General features: G+C 41.1%; 1 protein-coding gene across 5 annotated transcripts in view; it reads right to left on the reverse strand.

The window, feature by feature from the left end:
* Positions 1-16,750, reverse strand: part of abtb1 (ankyrin repeat and BTB (POZ) domain containing 1) — a 41,131-nt gene that overhangs the window by 9,875 nt on the left and 14,506 nt on the right. For all 5 annotated transcript variants that reach the window (XM_048606456.1, XM_048606454.1, XM_048606457.1 and 2 more), the window contains 3 exons: positions 12,857-12,972; positions 8,687-8,785; positions 5,304-5,471 (listed from right to left, as the gene is read on the reverse strand). In XM_048606456.1, coding sequence (XP_048462413.1) covers positions 5,304-5,471; positions 8,687-8,785; positions 12,857-12,972 — 383 coding nt within the window. The remainder of the gene's footprint in view (positions 1-5,303; positions 5,472-8,686; positions 8,786-12,856; positions 12,973-16,750) is intronic.

The following is a 16,750-nucleotide window of genomic DNA, read 5'->3' on the forward strand; positions in this document are numbered from 1 at the left end:
CCAGCATCTGCAGTTCCTACTATCTCTGATTCGACAAAGACTACTGAACTGGCTTTCCAGTTTTCCCTCCACCAATAGGCTAATTTTCCCTGTTTGTGCGTGTGTGCACGTGTACATGTGCATGAGCTTAAATGTGCACGCCAGTGTGTGTGTAGGATAAGCTTACCAGGGGATTAGAGTTTTAATTAGTAGTGTTATATGCTGACAGTTTATAATGGTTTGCCTGTAGTTAGTGTCTAATTAATTGCAATAAACAGCAATTCTTGTTCAGTACAGAAACCTGACCTGTGCTTTCCATCAACCTGGGTCTGAAAGTCAAGGAAATTGGGGAACTTTGTATACTTTACAAAATCTTTAATTTTTGTGACGACTCCAAAGGGGGAAGGGGGCTTGGTTTTTAACACCCTATCCCGGTGAGATGGACCAACAGTAGTTGAAGAGTGGACCTTACATCATTATGTTGAATGGAATGCATCTTTGCTTTTACTAAGGGTGTGGTAGTGTAGAATATATGCCTAAAGTAGAAAGCCAGAGATTACAAGCTCATTTCCCCATGTCAAGCAGTATGAAACTGAAAGCATTACCAAAAGAAAAAGACTGGTTGACTACATGTTCTTCAGTTGTAACAACTGAGACAAAATCCATTTGACTTTGGCAGATTCACCCATGGCCTGAAAAATCCTTTTTTGTTTAGAAAGATATGCTTGTTTGAATCTCAGCAACGCAGCTGTTTTCAAAGCCAAGCCAATGGCCTGTTTGACCTTGAATGGGCCATCACTCAACGGCCTCCTAGATTTATTGACATTTTTAAAATGCACATGGTGATTGCTATTCTAGATAAAGTCCCTTCAGTAGCCTCTCCCTCAAGTGGAGTAGCATCTGCAAAGTGTTTATTTTATTATTTTATGAATTGTGGGCATCACCAGTTTGGACAGCATTTGCTACCCATCTTAATTGCCCTTGAAAGAGTAGTGGTGAGTTGCCTTTGTGAACAGCTGCAGTCACGTGGTGTAGATACATTTTCCTTTTAGGAAGGTACTTCCAGGATTTTGACCATGTGATAGTGGAGATAAATTCCAAGTCAGGATCACACAAGGCTTGGACAGAAACTTGCAGTGGTGATATTCTCATGCATCACTACCTTGGTTTTTCCAGGTGGTAGGGGTCACAGATTTGGAAGATGCTTGGTGAGAATGCGGAAGGTGGTGCCAAGCAACAAGGCCACTTGATGGTGTTGTACTTCAAGCATTTTTTTGGAGCATCAACTATCCATGCACATATGCTGCCAATGGAACAAGTGATATGTCTCCCACCCAAAAAATGACCGGTTTTATTTCCTAAATGCCACTCCACCCCAACCCACCACAGTCTCTAATACTCACCTTTCCCAGTTAAGCAGATATACCTATAGCGTTTCTAGTAGTGGCCAACATTCAGCCAATTATTAGGCAAGTTCGCCTCCTCCCCTTCCCTCCTCCCAACACACGCATACACGAAAATTAGAATTCTCTCTTTCCCCAATATGAAACGGGTGCTGGGGTGAATGGACAGCAACAGGATTTTTGCTAGATAAATGTACAGAAGGATATGGAGCAAAGGTGGGAAAAAAGATTGCAGGGAAAAAGGATTCCACCAACCATCTGATTAAATGCAGGAACAAGCTTTGAGGGGGTGAATGGGTTTCTCCTTCTTTCCCTATGACACGCATCACTGCAGACTTTCAAAATGGTATCTGTACATCTGAAATTGGACATTCTTAGTCTGCAATTTTAATTCCTACAGGTGTTAATCTCATTCTTTTGCTGCTGTAAATTAATAAGAAGGATTTGCTGATGATAATCATTTGCTTAGAGTGACTGACACTATCTAAATAAATGAGAACTGGGTCTCAAGTCAGGTCAATAGTTGTAAACAGGCAATATATTCTAGTTCGCAGTTTGAAAGCTCACTTGGGAGATTTTGAAATCTGCATTGAAGTTCACAAAACAATATTGCTACCTAGTGGCAAATTCAAATCCTACACCCTGAAAGCACCATAATTTCTTTGTGGAAAAGTAAACTTGCTGTACCTGTTTACCTGAGGGACACGAACCTGTCAATTTTCTTCTTTCTCCCTGATTTTTGCCCATTTTCAGTTCCTTTCAAATGTTCTACAGTGTAGCCACTATGACATTCCCAAATCAGGTCAAAACCGACGAAAAAGTTTTTAATTATAATGTTGTCCTAAATGTTGTGAAATCTGAGGACAGTGAGTGAATGATCAATTGTTCTCAAAAAATGAAATGCCTTGAAAAAGTACACTTTAACACTAAGTGTACTTACTGTTGTGTAAGTAAACAGAGCAGCCGAATTTAAACATAGCAAGATCCCACAAAGTGCAAATGACTGTACTGCTAGTTAATCTGGTTTTGATTATTTCATTGAGGGAGAGATGTTGGTCAGAAACATTGTAAGAGCTAGCTTTTTTTTTGTTTATTCATTTGTGGGATGTGGTTGTCGCTAGCTAGCCAGCATTTATTGCCTGTCCCTAGTTGCCCTTGAGAAGGTGGTGGTGAACTGTCTTCTTGAATTGCTGCAGTCCACCTGTTGTGGGTTGACCCACAATGCTATTAGGGAGGGAATTCTAGGATTTTGACCCAGCGACAGTGAAGGAACCCTGATATATTTCCAAGTCAGGATGGTGAGTGGCTTGGAGGGGGAACTTGAAGGTGGTAGTGTTCCCATATATCCGCTGCCTTTGCCCTTCTAGATGGAAGTGGTCATGGGTTTAGAAGGTGCTATCTGAAGATCTTTGGTGAATTTCTGCAGTGCATCTTGTAGATAGTACACACTACTGCAACTGAGCAGGGGTAGTGGATGCTTGTGGATGTGGTGCCAATCAAGCGGGCTGCTTTGTCCTGGATGGTGTCAAGCCTCTTGAGTGTTGTTGGGGCTGCACTCATCCAGGCAAGTAAAGAGTATTCCATCACAGTCCTGACTTGTGCCTTGTAGATGACAGACAGGCTTTCGGGAGACAGGAGGTGAGTTACTCGCCTCAGTAGTTCTAGGCCCTGACCTGCTTTTGTAGCCACAGCGTTTATGTGGTGAGCCTAGTTGAGTTTCTGATCAATATAACTCCCAGGATGTTGATAGTGGGTGATTCAGTGATGGTAACACCATTGAATGTCAAGGGGTGGTAGTTAAATTGTCTCTTATTGGTGATGGTCATAGCCTGGCATTTGTGTGACGCAATTGTTACTTGCTACTTGTCAGCCCAAGTCTGGATGTTGTCCAGATCTTGTTGCATTTGGACATGGACTGCTTCAGTGTCTGAGGAGTCGTGAATGGTGCTGAACATTGTGCAGTCATCAGTGAACATCCCCACTTCGGATCTTATGATGGAGGGAAGGTCATTGATGAAGCAACTGAAAATGTTTGGACCTAGGACACTACCCTGAGGAACTCCTGGAGGTGTCCTGGACCTGAGATAACTGACCTCCAACAACCACAACCATCTTTCTCTTTGTGTAAGGTATAACTCTAACCACTGGAGAGTTTGCTCTCTGATACCCATTGATTCCAGTTTTGCTCGGGTTCCTTGATGCAGCATTCAGTCGAAAACAGCCTTGACGTCAAGGGCTGTCACTTTCACCTCACCTCTGGAATTCAGCTCTTTTGTCCATGTTTGAACCAAGTCTGTGATGAGGTCAGGAATTGAGTGACCCTGGCAGATTTCAAACTGGGCATCACTGAGCAGGTGCTGCTTGATAGCACTGTTGATGACAGCTTCCATTACTTTACTGATGATCAACAGTAGACTGATGGGGCAGTAACTGGCCAGGTTGGAGTTTTACTGCATTCGTACAGAACATATGTGGGCAATTTTCCGCATTGTTGGGTAGATGCCACTGTTGTAACTGTACTGGAACAGCTTGGCTAAGAAACAGCAAGTTCTGGAGCACAAGTCTTCTTAAACACTGCTTCTCTTTCATTTTCATCTGAGCAGGCAAGTGGAGATTCAACCGAATACTTCATCCAAAAGGCAACACAGGAGTCTGAGCCTGGATAATTTGCTGAAATCCTGGACATGATACATACGTAACTACATCCTTCAGACTAAGCAGACAAAGTGTTAGCAACTGAGCCAAACCCAGAGATGCAACAGAGTACAGGGAGGACATAGAAAGCTTAGTAGCATGATGTGAAGACCACAATCTCTCCCTCAATGTCAGCAAACTGAAGGAGCTGGTCACTGACTTCAGGAAGCAGAGTGGAAGACACACTCGTGTCTGTATCAATTTGCTGAGGTTGGGGTGGTCAAGAGCTTCAAGTTCCTAGGAGTGGATATCACCAATAACCTATCTTGGTCCATCCATGTCGATGCTACAGTCAGGAAAGCACTCCAATGCCTCTACTTCCTCAGAAGACTAAGGAAATTTGGCATGTCCACGCAGACTTTTACCAATTTTTATAGATGTACTATAGAAAGTATTCTCTCTGGATGCATCACGGCATGGTATAGCATGGCAACTGCTCTGCCCAAGACCGCTAGAAATTACAAAGAGTTGTGAATGTAACCGAGTCCATCATGAAAACCAGCCTTCCATCCACTGACTTCATCTACACTTCCTGCTGCCTCGGGAAAGCGGCCAACATAATCAAAGACCTCTCCCATCCCGGTTATACTCTCTTACACTCTTTTCCATCGGGCAGAAGATACAGAAGTTTGAAAACACGTACCAACAGAACAGCTTCTTCCCTGCTGTTATCAGACTTTTGAATGGCCCTCTCATATATTAGAGTTGATCTTTCGTCCACCTTCTCCGTAGTTGTAACACTATATTCTGCATTCTGTTCTATTACCCTGATGTATTTACGTAAGGTATGATTTGTCAGGTTAGTATGCAATACAATAGTTTTCACTGTATCTTGGTACATGTGACAATAATAATTCAAACCAAAGCTGAATGGTCAAAATCATATCCAATCTGAAAACTCATTTCCATCACTTGTATCTTACAGGTGCCAGGGATTTCAGTGAAGGACAAACTTCACTCCTCTGACCAAATGAATTAACCTATTTAATAAGCTCCTGCAACAGAAAAGGAAAATAATAATTACCTTACAGGAACCAACCAAAAATCACTTACTTTCCACCTCTAGAAAAATCTCCCAAATCGTTCAGCAAATTATTTTACGATTCAAGATGTTCCAAAATATTGAGAAAGCATTTCTCGTTTACTTTGTCATTAGTTGTCCTCCAATAAAGACATGTGACCTCAAAACCAGAAAACATTTCTGCTGATTTCTGTACCTAATCTTACCTCAGTATCATCACTGTAGATATAGTAAAGGACTCGGATGAAAATGTCCTCTGTCACGTTGTGGAGTGTCACCATGGGAATACTGGGTTGACTCTGAAGTTCCTCACTTTCGGAGAAATGATCCTGCAGCAGGGCTCTAAAATAATCACTACGACTGCAAAAAAATGCCTACAAAGGACAAAGACAAGATATCAACATCAATCTTACACAATCAGAGAGCTGTAGTGTTACCAACACAGGAGAAGGTGATTTTTCCCATCACATTTGTGCCAGCTGTTTGTTGAAGCAACCAAAACTATCCCCACTGCCTTGCCCTACCTGCCATACGCTACGTGTTACTGGGGAAAACAGTGCAGGAGGTTAAAATGCCTGATGCAGGAGTTCTCAACCGAGAGCCTGCAAGAAGATTTCAAGTGGTCTGGAACAGGGTGCAGGAGGAAGAGAAGCCGTCACCGTCAATGCAATCTTTGCAAAAGCTGAAATCATTGGATCCAGGCAGCCTCCTCTTTGGCAATTGCAATGACATTTCAGCTGCAGTTTCCATCTCTGATTGTCACTGAAGTCACACTGGAGACCTGCTCTGGACTTCCCAGCTTCCCTACTGCCAATGCTCTCCCAGGTTGAAATTGCAAAGGGACGCAGATCCACAGGGGAAATAGCAATCACCGCAATAGCAGTGAGACTGGCAATGGAGAGGACTGAAAGCAGCAGACTGAAAATGGAGTCAAATTCAATTTATTTCAAGATTAAAGTGACACAAAAGCAGTTTTCAATATAAATATGGCCAATGTGAAAAATGTGGGTGTCACTGTTGAGCCAGCATTTTATTGTCCATCCCTTATGTACTTGAGTTGTACTCGAGGTGGTGACACAGTGAGCTGCCTCCTGGAACCACTGCTATCCACATAGTGCTGGTATGGAGGGAGTTCCAGGATTCTGACCCAGCAACACTGAGGAAACAGCGACATTTTTCCAAATCAGGATGGTGAGTGACTTGGAGGGGAACTTGAAGGTAGAGGTGTTCCTGTGTATCTCCAGCTCTTGTCCTTCTAGATGGCAGTGGGAATGGGTTGGGAAAGTGCTGTCTAAGGAGCCTTGGTGAATTTCTGTAGAGCATCGTGTAAATAGTAGACACTGCTGCTAAAGAGCATTGGTAGTTAAGGGACTGAATGTTTGCGGATATCATGCCAATGAAGTAGTTGCTTTATCCTGTTTCGTGTCAAGCTTCTGGTGTGTTGTTGGAGCTACATCCATCCAGGCAAGTGGGTCGGATTCTACACTCCACGTTTGTGCCTTGCAGATGGTGGACAGGCTTTGGGGAATCAGGAAGCATGTTACTCACTGCAAAATTCCTAGCCTCTGACCTGCTCGTGCAGCCAAAGTATTTTTATGTGGCTAGAACAGTTCAGTTTGTGGTCGATGATAACTCCCAGGAAATTGATAATGGGGGATTCAGTGATGGTAATGTCAGCGAATGTCAAGGGACAATGGTTAGATTCTTCAACTGATGCTTCAATCTTACTTGCTGCACTAACGTGCTGGTCATTATTGTTGATATTTGAGGAGGCCCCGCTTCCAATGAGTTGTTTAATTGCCCATGACCAGATGTGGCAGGATGGCGGAACTTAAATCTGATCCAATGGTTGTGGAATCACTTGGTGTTGTCTGACATTTGCTGCTTGTGTTACCTGGCACACAAGTAGCTTTTTTTTTGTAGCCTCACCAGGTTTATACCTCATTTTTAGGTTTGCTAGGTGCTGTTCTTGATAAGCCCTCCTGCACTGTTCAACGAGCCATTGCTGTTCCCCTGACCTGATGGTAATGGTATAGTGGAAGAAATGCTGAGCCATGAGGTTGCAGATAGTGCTGGAGGTACAATTCTGCTGTGCCTAATGACCCACAGCGCATAACAGATATCCAGTCTCGAGATACCAGATAAAAACCGAAAGAAGAGGATGCTGGAAATCAGAAACGAAAACAATAATTGCTGGAAAAGCTCAGCAGGTCTGGCACTATCTGTGGAGAAAGATCAGAGTTAACTTTTCGGGTCCAGTGAATGCTCCTCAGAACTGAGGGGTCTGAGGAAGGGTCACTGGAACCAAAACGTTAACTCTAATTTCTTTCCACAAATGCTGTCCGACCTGCTAAGCCTTCCCAGCAATTTCTGTTTTTGTTCCGAGTTGCTAGATCTGTTCAAAGTCTATCCCATTTAGCACAGTAGTAGTGCCATACAACACAACAGAAGGTATTCTTAATGTGAAGGTGGGACTGTGTGGTCACTCTTACTATTACTGGATAGATATATCTGCAGCAGGCAGATTGGTGAGGATACAGACCAGCACATTATTACTTCTTGTTGGTTCCGTCTCCACCTGCCACAGGTGTTCCTTATCTAAGGAAAGATATATTGGCATTGGAAGCGGTCCAGAAAAGATGCATTTGGCTTATCCCAGGTTTGGAGGCACTATCTTTTTCAAAGAGATTGAGTAAGTTGGACCTATACTTACTGGAATTTGTAAGAATGAGAGACAACCTATTGATACATACAATGTTCTTAGGAGATCTGACAGGGTAGATGCAGAAAGGTTGTTTCCCCTTGCGGGAGACTAGGACCAGAAGGCATAGTCTCAGAATGAAGGATTGCACATTTACAGAAATGAGTGGGAACTTCTTTCAGAGGATAGTGAGTCTATGGAATTCTTTACCATAGAGAGGTGTAGTGACTGAGTCATGAAGTATAAAAATCTATCTCAGCCTTGCATAATAAGTAAGGGAATAACAGGTCAGGGGAAAAGACAACAGAGTGGAGTTGAGGATTATCAAGTCAGCATGATCCCACTGAATGGTGAATCAACTGCAATGAGCTGAAGGGCCCAATTCTCCTCCTACGCCTTGTGGGCCTTGAGTGAGAATTAGTGGAATCATTAAGGAACATGTCTGTTATAACCAAATGAGGGTATTTGGTCTAGGTAATAATGGGCCTTCCCACTCTCTATTTCAGAAATGAATATCTCACTCAGCTCAGGGTGCACCTGGGAGAATACTCGGTAGGTACCAGGCCCTGGTATTGCACAAATCTCTTAGCTGAAAAGAAAGCACATCAGATAATGCGTTCAGAGGGGACTTCAAAACTATAATGTTGTGTGAGATTAGAAAACCTACACGAAAAACATCAGCTCATAGCTTGCTTTACATTCTTCTTTTTAAAACTCAGTACAGAAATAAACATAGTTATGTGTGACACACTACATGCTAAAATAAGTATTTCGGACTTACACCAGAAGTAATTTCAAATAACATTTTGGAAAGAATCAAAAATTCCAGCCAGAACAACGTTTTATTTTAAACCTAGTTACTAATAGGCATTTCCAGATTTGGCGTACCTTGTGGCACAGGAAGATGTAACCTTCGACTCGGAAACTCAAATCAGGATAACTGCTAAAGTTATCAGTGCTGTCAAAAGGCAGTTCACCAAAACCAACCTGAGACAGAAAAAGATCAACATCAATTCATTACTAGAGAAGCAATAAAGCTGACGTTATTTTTCATTCAGGGAAATACAATAATAAAGCAGGCATGGCACATTTTGCAAGGAAGGCTTCTCTTACCATGAAGAGTTAACCATTCTACACCACAACACGAACTAAGCCGTGTTTCGGAATTACTGTACACTGAATAATACAGCTTACATTGTTGCAATTCTAAAAACATCAAGTGCCTCACTACTAGGAAGTCCCAGTTCAGCTCATTTCCAAGGTGTTGGGGGGGCGGGGGGAAGGGTTCAGGCGGATAAAAGCCGCCTTTTTTAATATTTTGATGGGCTTGAAGTTATACAAATTTCAACTCATCTGCTGGAACTATAGACTTTCTTAATTGCTACGCTCCTGACATAGATTCCTTCCAGTGCTGTACTATCCTTGACGCAGCTACAATTTTTTTTAAAAAGCCTCACTGCTTTTCTACCACCTATACCTAAATATTTCAGTCTGGAATTAATAATAGTTTCTTATCCAGTGTTAATTACAGTACTTTAAACTTATTTTCAAATATTGTTCAGCAGGTTTCTTCATATAAAGACTTCTCAGCATTTTGGAGCTTGTTACATGCTTTTCTCTCAAATGACTTCTCAGCACAGAGACAAAATGAATGTCAGAGCCTGGCATGCTTTCTCTCTAAATCCTCTGGATTGTTCTTGGAGCGCTCTGGGTTTCTCTCACTTGGAACTATGGGTATTGTAGATTTTAAAAGCTAATTGTTAATTCCAAACATACAGATATACCCATATGTTTAACTTAGAATTCCAAGAACACAAACTTGCAGTAAACAATATTAAAATACATTATAAAAACTCGAAAGAACTGCAGATCCTGTAAATCAGGAACAAAATCAAAGTTGCTGATAAGCTCAGCAGGTCTGGCAGCGTCACCGGACCCGTAACATTAACAAAAATAGAAATTGCCGGAAAAGCTCAGCAAGTCTGACAGCATCTGTGGAGAGAAATCAGAGTTAACGTTTTGGGTCGAGTGACCCTTCTCTCCACAGATGGTGCCAGCCCTGCTGAGCTTTTCCAGCAATTTCTATTTTTAAAGTATGTTATAAAATCTTAATTTCACCAAACTATAATGAAGTCAATCTTAACTCTGAGACTTGTCAGCCTGCAGCTGTTTATAATTTCATTAAGTTCCTCTCTCCTTTCCACCTCCTGATTTGGAATGCTTATTGTATCCATTATAGTGATGACCCTGGAAATAGTGAATTTATTTTAAATTGCTTATTAGTCAGAGGATGGGGAACTAAAGGACTAACAATTACTTTATTTCAACAGGAAAAGAGTAAATAATGTAGAAACTCTTGCTATCTCCTTTATATTTCTAGCCAACTTCTTCGCATACTATATTCTTCTTCCTGATTCACCTTTCAGTCATTCTCTGCTGTTCTTAATATTCTGACCAATTCAATAGTCACTTTCAAATCATTGAAACTAATTGAGAGAAGCTGGGGCCTAAGCATTAATCCTTGCAGTCCCCACTACTCTCAGCCTGTCAACCAAAGAATGACCTTCTGTTTTCTTTCCATTAATCAATCTTCAATCTATGCGTATCCCATGGGGTCTAATTTTGTTTACTAACTTCCTACATGAAACTTTATCAAAAGCCTTCTGAAAATCCAAACAAACCACTTTCACTGGTCCCCTCTTATCTATTCTGCAAGTAACATCCTGAAAACATTCCAACAGGTTTGTCCAATGCAATTTCCCCTTTATAAATCCATGTTGACACTGCCCAAGGTAATGATACTATGGTTTGAAGAGGTGATTTTGACCTGGTTTTCTTTGAAGAGAGGTTTTAAGGCAGAGGTATTGAGCAGTCTACCAGAGCTATTACAGTAAACAGCCTCAGGGCTTTTTTTTCCCTAAAATGTTGCAACTATACAAGCAGCCTGAGTGGGTGTGGTCAAGTTCCCACAGAACCAGGATTAGCTTTCTGCAGTTGCTGTTGGGGTCTTAAAGTAGCATAAGCTATTTTTCTCTCTCTCCGCTACAGCCAAAAGCTGGGGATTCTCGTCCTAAAACTGAAGTTGCATGTGAGACGTCTGTTTTCTAAATTTGCCTTTTGCCAAAGAATGTGTTTATGGGATGTTATTATATAGAACAGTTAATTAGTAATAATTACTTTATATATTATTCAGTTAAGTTTTCCAATAGAGTTAAGTTATTCCAATTCATAGAATCCCTACAATGTGGAAACAGGCCCTTCGGCCCAACGAGTCCACACCGACCCTCAGAGCATCCCACCCAGACCCATCCCCCTTTAACCCACCCAATCTAGGAGCCCCTGAACACTACGGGCAATTTAGCGTGGCCAATCCACCTAACTTGCACATCTTTGGACTGTGGGAAGAAACCCACACAGACACGGGGAGAATGCGCAAACTCCACACAGACAGTTGCCCGAGGGTGGAATCGAACCCGGGTTCCTGGTGCTGTGAGGCAGCAGTGCTAACCACTGAGCCACCGTGCCGCCCCTATTTCTCATTTCTTTTGTTGCATTTTAACTATGGTGGATGAATAGTGTGTTTTGCATTAAATCCGGTAGCTGGGTCAATGGAATTGCATCTGGAACACAACACCTTACATTTACCTTTAATATAAGGAAATGTTAGGATCTAGACTATCATTTGCATATTTTGCGGCGGTTTGGTCCAGTGCATAACACCAATCAGATAATTTCTAAGTGTCCAGTCATCACACCCTTTATAGCAGTTTCTATTATTTTCCCTCCTACTGCCATCAGGCTGACAGATCTGCGGTTCCCAGCTTATCCCTCCCTTCTTCTTTAAAGAGTGGGGTCATGTTTGCAACCTTCCAGTCTGCAAGCACCACTCCAAATTCTATTGAATTTTGTAACATATCCACCAATGCATCCAACATGTCTATATCCGCCTCTTTTAATACTCTGGTACATAGATCATCAGCTCTGTGTTCCAACCCACTGGGGTAGCATGCCATAAATTGAGTTCAGCTGTTCCCAGAGGTCGGTTAGCCTCGTTGGCTGGACAGCTGGTTTGCAATGCAGTTTCATTCCTGCACTGATTGAGGTTATCGTGAAGTACTCTCCTTTTCAACATTTCCGCTCACCTAAAGCTTGGAGACCCTCAGGTTAAACCACCAGCCCTCCCTCTCTCTCTCTCTAATGAGAGAGCAGTCCAACAGTCTGGTCAGACTATGGCAACTTTCCCTTTACCTTCATTCCCACAGTCATACCAAATATTAAAGATTTTTTTTTAAAAGTACGCAGAGTGCTAGAGTATAAAAGTAGGGAAATGCTGCTGCAACTGTACGAGGCAATAGTGAGACTGCACCTTGAACACTGTGCGCAGTTTTGGCCCAGCTAGTTGAGGGATGCAGGAGCATTGGAGGCATTAGAGAGAAGGCTCACAAGATTGTTTCCAGTGGGGTACATCTTATGAAGAGAGATTGAGTAGTTTAGGCCTATATTCTCTGAAGTTAAGAAACACGAGAGGAGTCTGCATTCAAGTAGCGTTTGTTTTTATGTTTTTGAATTATAGAAAGTTCTGCTATAGCACTTTTGGATTAATATTGCAGAGCACATTGTAATCTTGACTCATACATCCCTGTATACTCATGGATCATTCATTCTTTGATTGGTGCACAGGCAGAGGTCACTCAACTCAACAGGTCTCTGAAAGAACCATCCATTTAGATACATAACCATCTTTTCCTCATAGCCATGCAAATTTCTCATTATATTTATCCAATTCCCTTTCCAAAATTATTATGGAATACACTTCCACTAACCATTCTCATCCCCTCACCCTCTGGTTCTTCTGTAAAATACCTTCAAAGTGCAGTCGCTGGTTACAGATGTCCCTGCCATCAGAACCAGTTTCTCCCTGTTTTTCAAAATTTTTCCATGGTTGTGAACACCTCTAAAACCCTCACTCTAACTTTTCTCCAAGGAAAAAGCAATTCAAAAACATCGAGGCTCTTTGTAATTTGTTTTTCGCTAAATTATTAAAAATTTAAAACCTACCCGCAGCTCAGCAGGCAGGGCACAGTCAGCAAGTATAGCCAAATCATCCTGCAACCTGCAGTTTTCATCAGGTTCTAATGTCAATACTTTCACCCAGGTTCCAGGCTTTGAGGAAACTGTTTTAAAAAAAAAGGAAACATAACAGCTTACAATCCACAATCAAATGGTCAAAAATATAAGGTTCATAAGATGATTCTGCTTTGGGACTTTTGATATAGGATAAAATAAAAGGGGTCATATTAACTATTCAGAAGTCTGCTTAACAATAGGTCAGTGTGACATGGCTGTTAAAGCTTAAGGGAGGTCTTGGTTTGGCTGGAATCAATACAAGGTATTCATGCTTGTAGACAACAGCGGTAGCATCTGCGTTTACTGTGGGCAGACTGCTAGTTTCTAAGTTCCAAGAATACGTTGAGAATGTATGGTTGTAAACAATTATCCTTTTGATTGTCTATTTACTTTCAAGATAGAGTTGCAAATAAGCTTATCAGGAATTCTACCTGGATACAAGCCAACATGATTCATGTTGCCATGAAGATGGGCTTTGTGAGGGACAAGGGTTTTAAGATAACCCTGAGAAATCTTGCACGCAGCCTGCCGAGATCCCAGAGAAAGAAAGCAAATAGAAGCAAACATTTCCAATGGTGCACCATGCAGAAACGTGGAAGAGAGCTCGCACTCAAATTAGATAAAGCAAATGTGTGAGAATTTGAAACTAGGCTGGAAGATTTCCTGCTGAAGGGAGAATTGGCAGGAAAATGTTTCACCATTAAAGTTCTATGGTTAAAAGTTACCAGAGCTGGGAAAGAAGCAGCATGGAAATAACCCATGGAAAGCAAAAACCACTTTCAACTGGACCTAGGAGACTATGTGAAGCATACCTGTGAAGTGGGTTTTGTGCTAAAAGCAAACAGGGAAACTTCTGTTCTGAACTTTAAATAGTAGGTGGTCAACAACAAGTGTTCAGTCAGTTGTGCTTTTACAGGTTGGGAATACTTTATCCGAAAACCTCAGGTCCAACTGTTTTTTGGATGTAGAATATTTTCTGTCTTCACATACACTTACATCAGTCGGGAGTGTCTTTATTTTCAAAACTATTTCTGCCTTTAGCTGAAGAGCTGCTTCAAATTCCCTGCTTCAATTATCAATCACGGCTGGTTTAAACTGTCATCAGTTCTTTCGACATTAAAAGACACCAATTTGTACAGATTCAATAGGCTTTTGTATGCTTTAAACAAGCACTTCTTTAGCTTGCAAAATCAGAAATGATAGAAATCTGAGTGGGTAAATAACCTGTTCTTTTCTAACTCCTGGGACAAGCTAGGAAAAAGCGATGTGAAGTGTACTAAACAGCATGATGTCCACTGGAAATGTACGCTGAAATAGTACTTTCAATGTTGATAACTAAACGCATAGTGAAATTCTACTGATGAAAGCAGTAAGACCGTTCAGGCCCTTTGGAAAAAAAACTTTGCTTGGCCTGAAAATACCCGAACAGACTAAACATGAATCTCTTTTTCAAAGGGCCAAGCAGACCTGAGGACAAGTCAGAAAACCTTGCTTTTCGATCAGTTTGGGCCAAGCAACTTTTATTTTCCAAAGGGCTTAAACTCAGCATGTCTTTGAACATGTGAATAAAGGATTCCCAAATGACAGTCTTCTGCTGCAGTAAAAGTCTTAAAACTAGCTGTGCCGTCCTTTCAACTATCAGTGGAGGTTTAATGCTTTAAGAAAGTTGTTCATCTCCATGGTAATCGTAACAAAAAACAATTTTAAAAAGCAATCATGTTAATATAATACTGCTCAGAATCCTGCTCAAAGAATTAGCTTTCACCCACATCTCCTACAACCTGCATCAGAGCAACAACTCCAAGAACCTTTCAGAATCTATTCAAATGTTCACTGTGCACTGTTTGTGGAGTTGGGTTCAGAACTGTTCCATTATTTATTTGTGACTGTTGTGATATTGGTATAGTACTTGTGGATTGGAAGGCAGGACGTTAGAATTTGTTTGTAAAATGATGGGGGCGGGGTTGGGGGGGGTGGAGAAGAATGCGTAGTCCCTTTAAAAGATTTTTTTGGGGGAAACAAAAATGTCTGCTGGCTGTAACAGATACATAGAGTGTTCTTGAAACTGAAGCATTGTATCAAAAGGCTATACTGTGAACAGGCAAAGCAGCATTTTTACCAAGACAACAGGTTTTTGAATTTAGCCAATTAATTTAAACCAGGCCATACATACGATTACACCATATTAAGTCTGTTAACCCAAACAAATTTAAATATGATGATTTTGACAACCTCGGACCAATCCTACTGTAAGAAATCAATAGGTCATCAAGGGTATAAAAGAAGAGGGCATTTGAAAATCAGTGAGAGCAACTATCATCTGTTAAGAGAACAACTCTAAACACACATCAGTTTTAAAGAAAGAGAAAATCACTGGCTCTCACAGAAATCTCTAAGATCTCAGGATTAGCACCATCTAAATAAAGGTACTACGGCACTCTTAGCTAATATTCCTGACACAAGAATTTGATGGAGGAAGGCGTTTCTGACTGGAGGACAGCAGAGAAGACAAAGAACATTCTGGAAGACTTATCCTGGCTGTAAGTTCGAGATTAAGCTTTTTATTAAAAACTAATTTGGTTTACATAAGTGGGACATATATCTATTGGAACAGCATTCCATTAGAATTTTGCTTTATTCAGGAATAGTTAGTAGTTAAGGGGGGAATTGTTCGGTTTGTTAGTAGCTCTGTTAATTTGCTCACTGTTAGACTTAGATAAATAAATTGTTCCTTGTCGTTTATAAAGTGAGTATCAAGGATTTTCTTCATTTAGCCATCCCCTCAGTAGCAGATTGGGGGCTCGAGTCTGGAATCTGGCACAGGATTTGAACAGATTTGGGCAGAATTGAACAGATTTGGTTACGAGACAGTACGAAAGGTCCTAACAGATTTAATAGACTTGGGGATTACTGTCCTAGATCTTTAAATAAAATTTAGGTGAGAAGTGGAAATCTGTTTAATTTCGCTTGCTTGCGGTTGGTTAAATCAAAAGTAAGGTAACGGCTGTTTCAGTCACTAACAGTTTTCTGGGGGTTAAAGAAGTGGTTTTGGTGGTTTTAGAGCAGGCAAGCAAGGCAAAACTGCTGGAATTGGCAAATAAGGGGTTGCCTTTGTCTATGAGAAAAGAAGAGGTAATTACTGCAATAGGCCAACATTTAAATTCGCTGGAAAGGCCATCAGAATCTTTGGAAATGGCTAGAATTCAATTGCAGTTGAAGCAGCCTGAACATGAAAGGGAATTGTTTGAATTACAGTTACAAGCACAGGAAAGACAAAAAGAAAACGAGAGTTTGAACTTCAGAAGCTGCAAATTAAACAGGATAACCAACTTAAAATGAGGGAAGTGAAGGCAGAAGGTAGGTTTACTGAGGAGGACAGTGATGATGAGCAGACCCATCGTAGACAAGGACTTGTTAGGGTGACATACAAATATGTCAAAACATTACCAAAATTCGATGAAAAAGATGTCGAAGCCTTTTTCATTTCCTTTGAGAAACTGGCTAATCAAATGAATTGGCCAGAGATAATGTGGGTAATGTTAATTCAGACTAAGTTGGTAGGTAGGGCTAGCAAGGTGTTTGCAACGCTGTCACTTGAGATGTCAAGAGAATAAGAAGAGGTAAAACAGGCTATTTTGAGTGCTTACTAATTGGTACCAGAAGCATATAGACAATGGTTCACAAATACAAGGAAGGAACAAGGTCAGACATATGTCTAATTTGAAAGAATTAAACAGAGCAACATCGATAGATGGGTGAGAGCAATAAAGATAGAAAAGACATATGAGGATCTTAGAGAGATTATTCTGCTGGAGTTTAAAAACT

Source organism: Rhincodon typus, chromosome 16 (genome assembly GCF_021869965.1).
Source record: "Rhincodon typus isolate 14 chromosome 16, sRhiTyp1.1, whole genome shotgun sequence".
Taxonomy (NCBI): Eukaryota; Metazoa; Chordata; class Chondrichthyes; order Orectolobiformes; family Rhincodontidae; genus Rhincodon; species Rhincodon typus.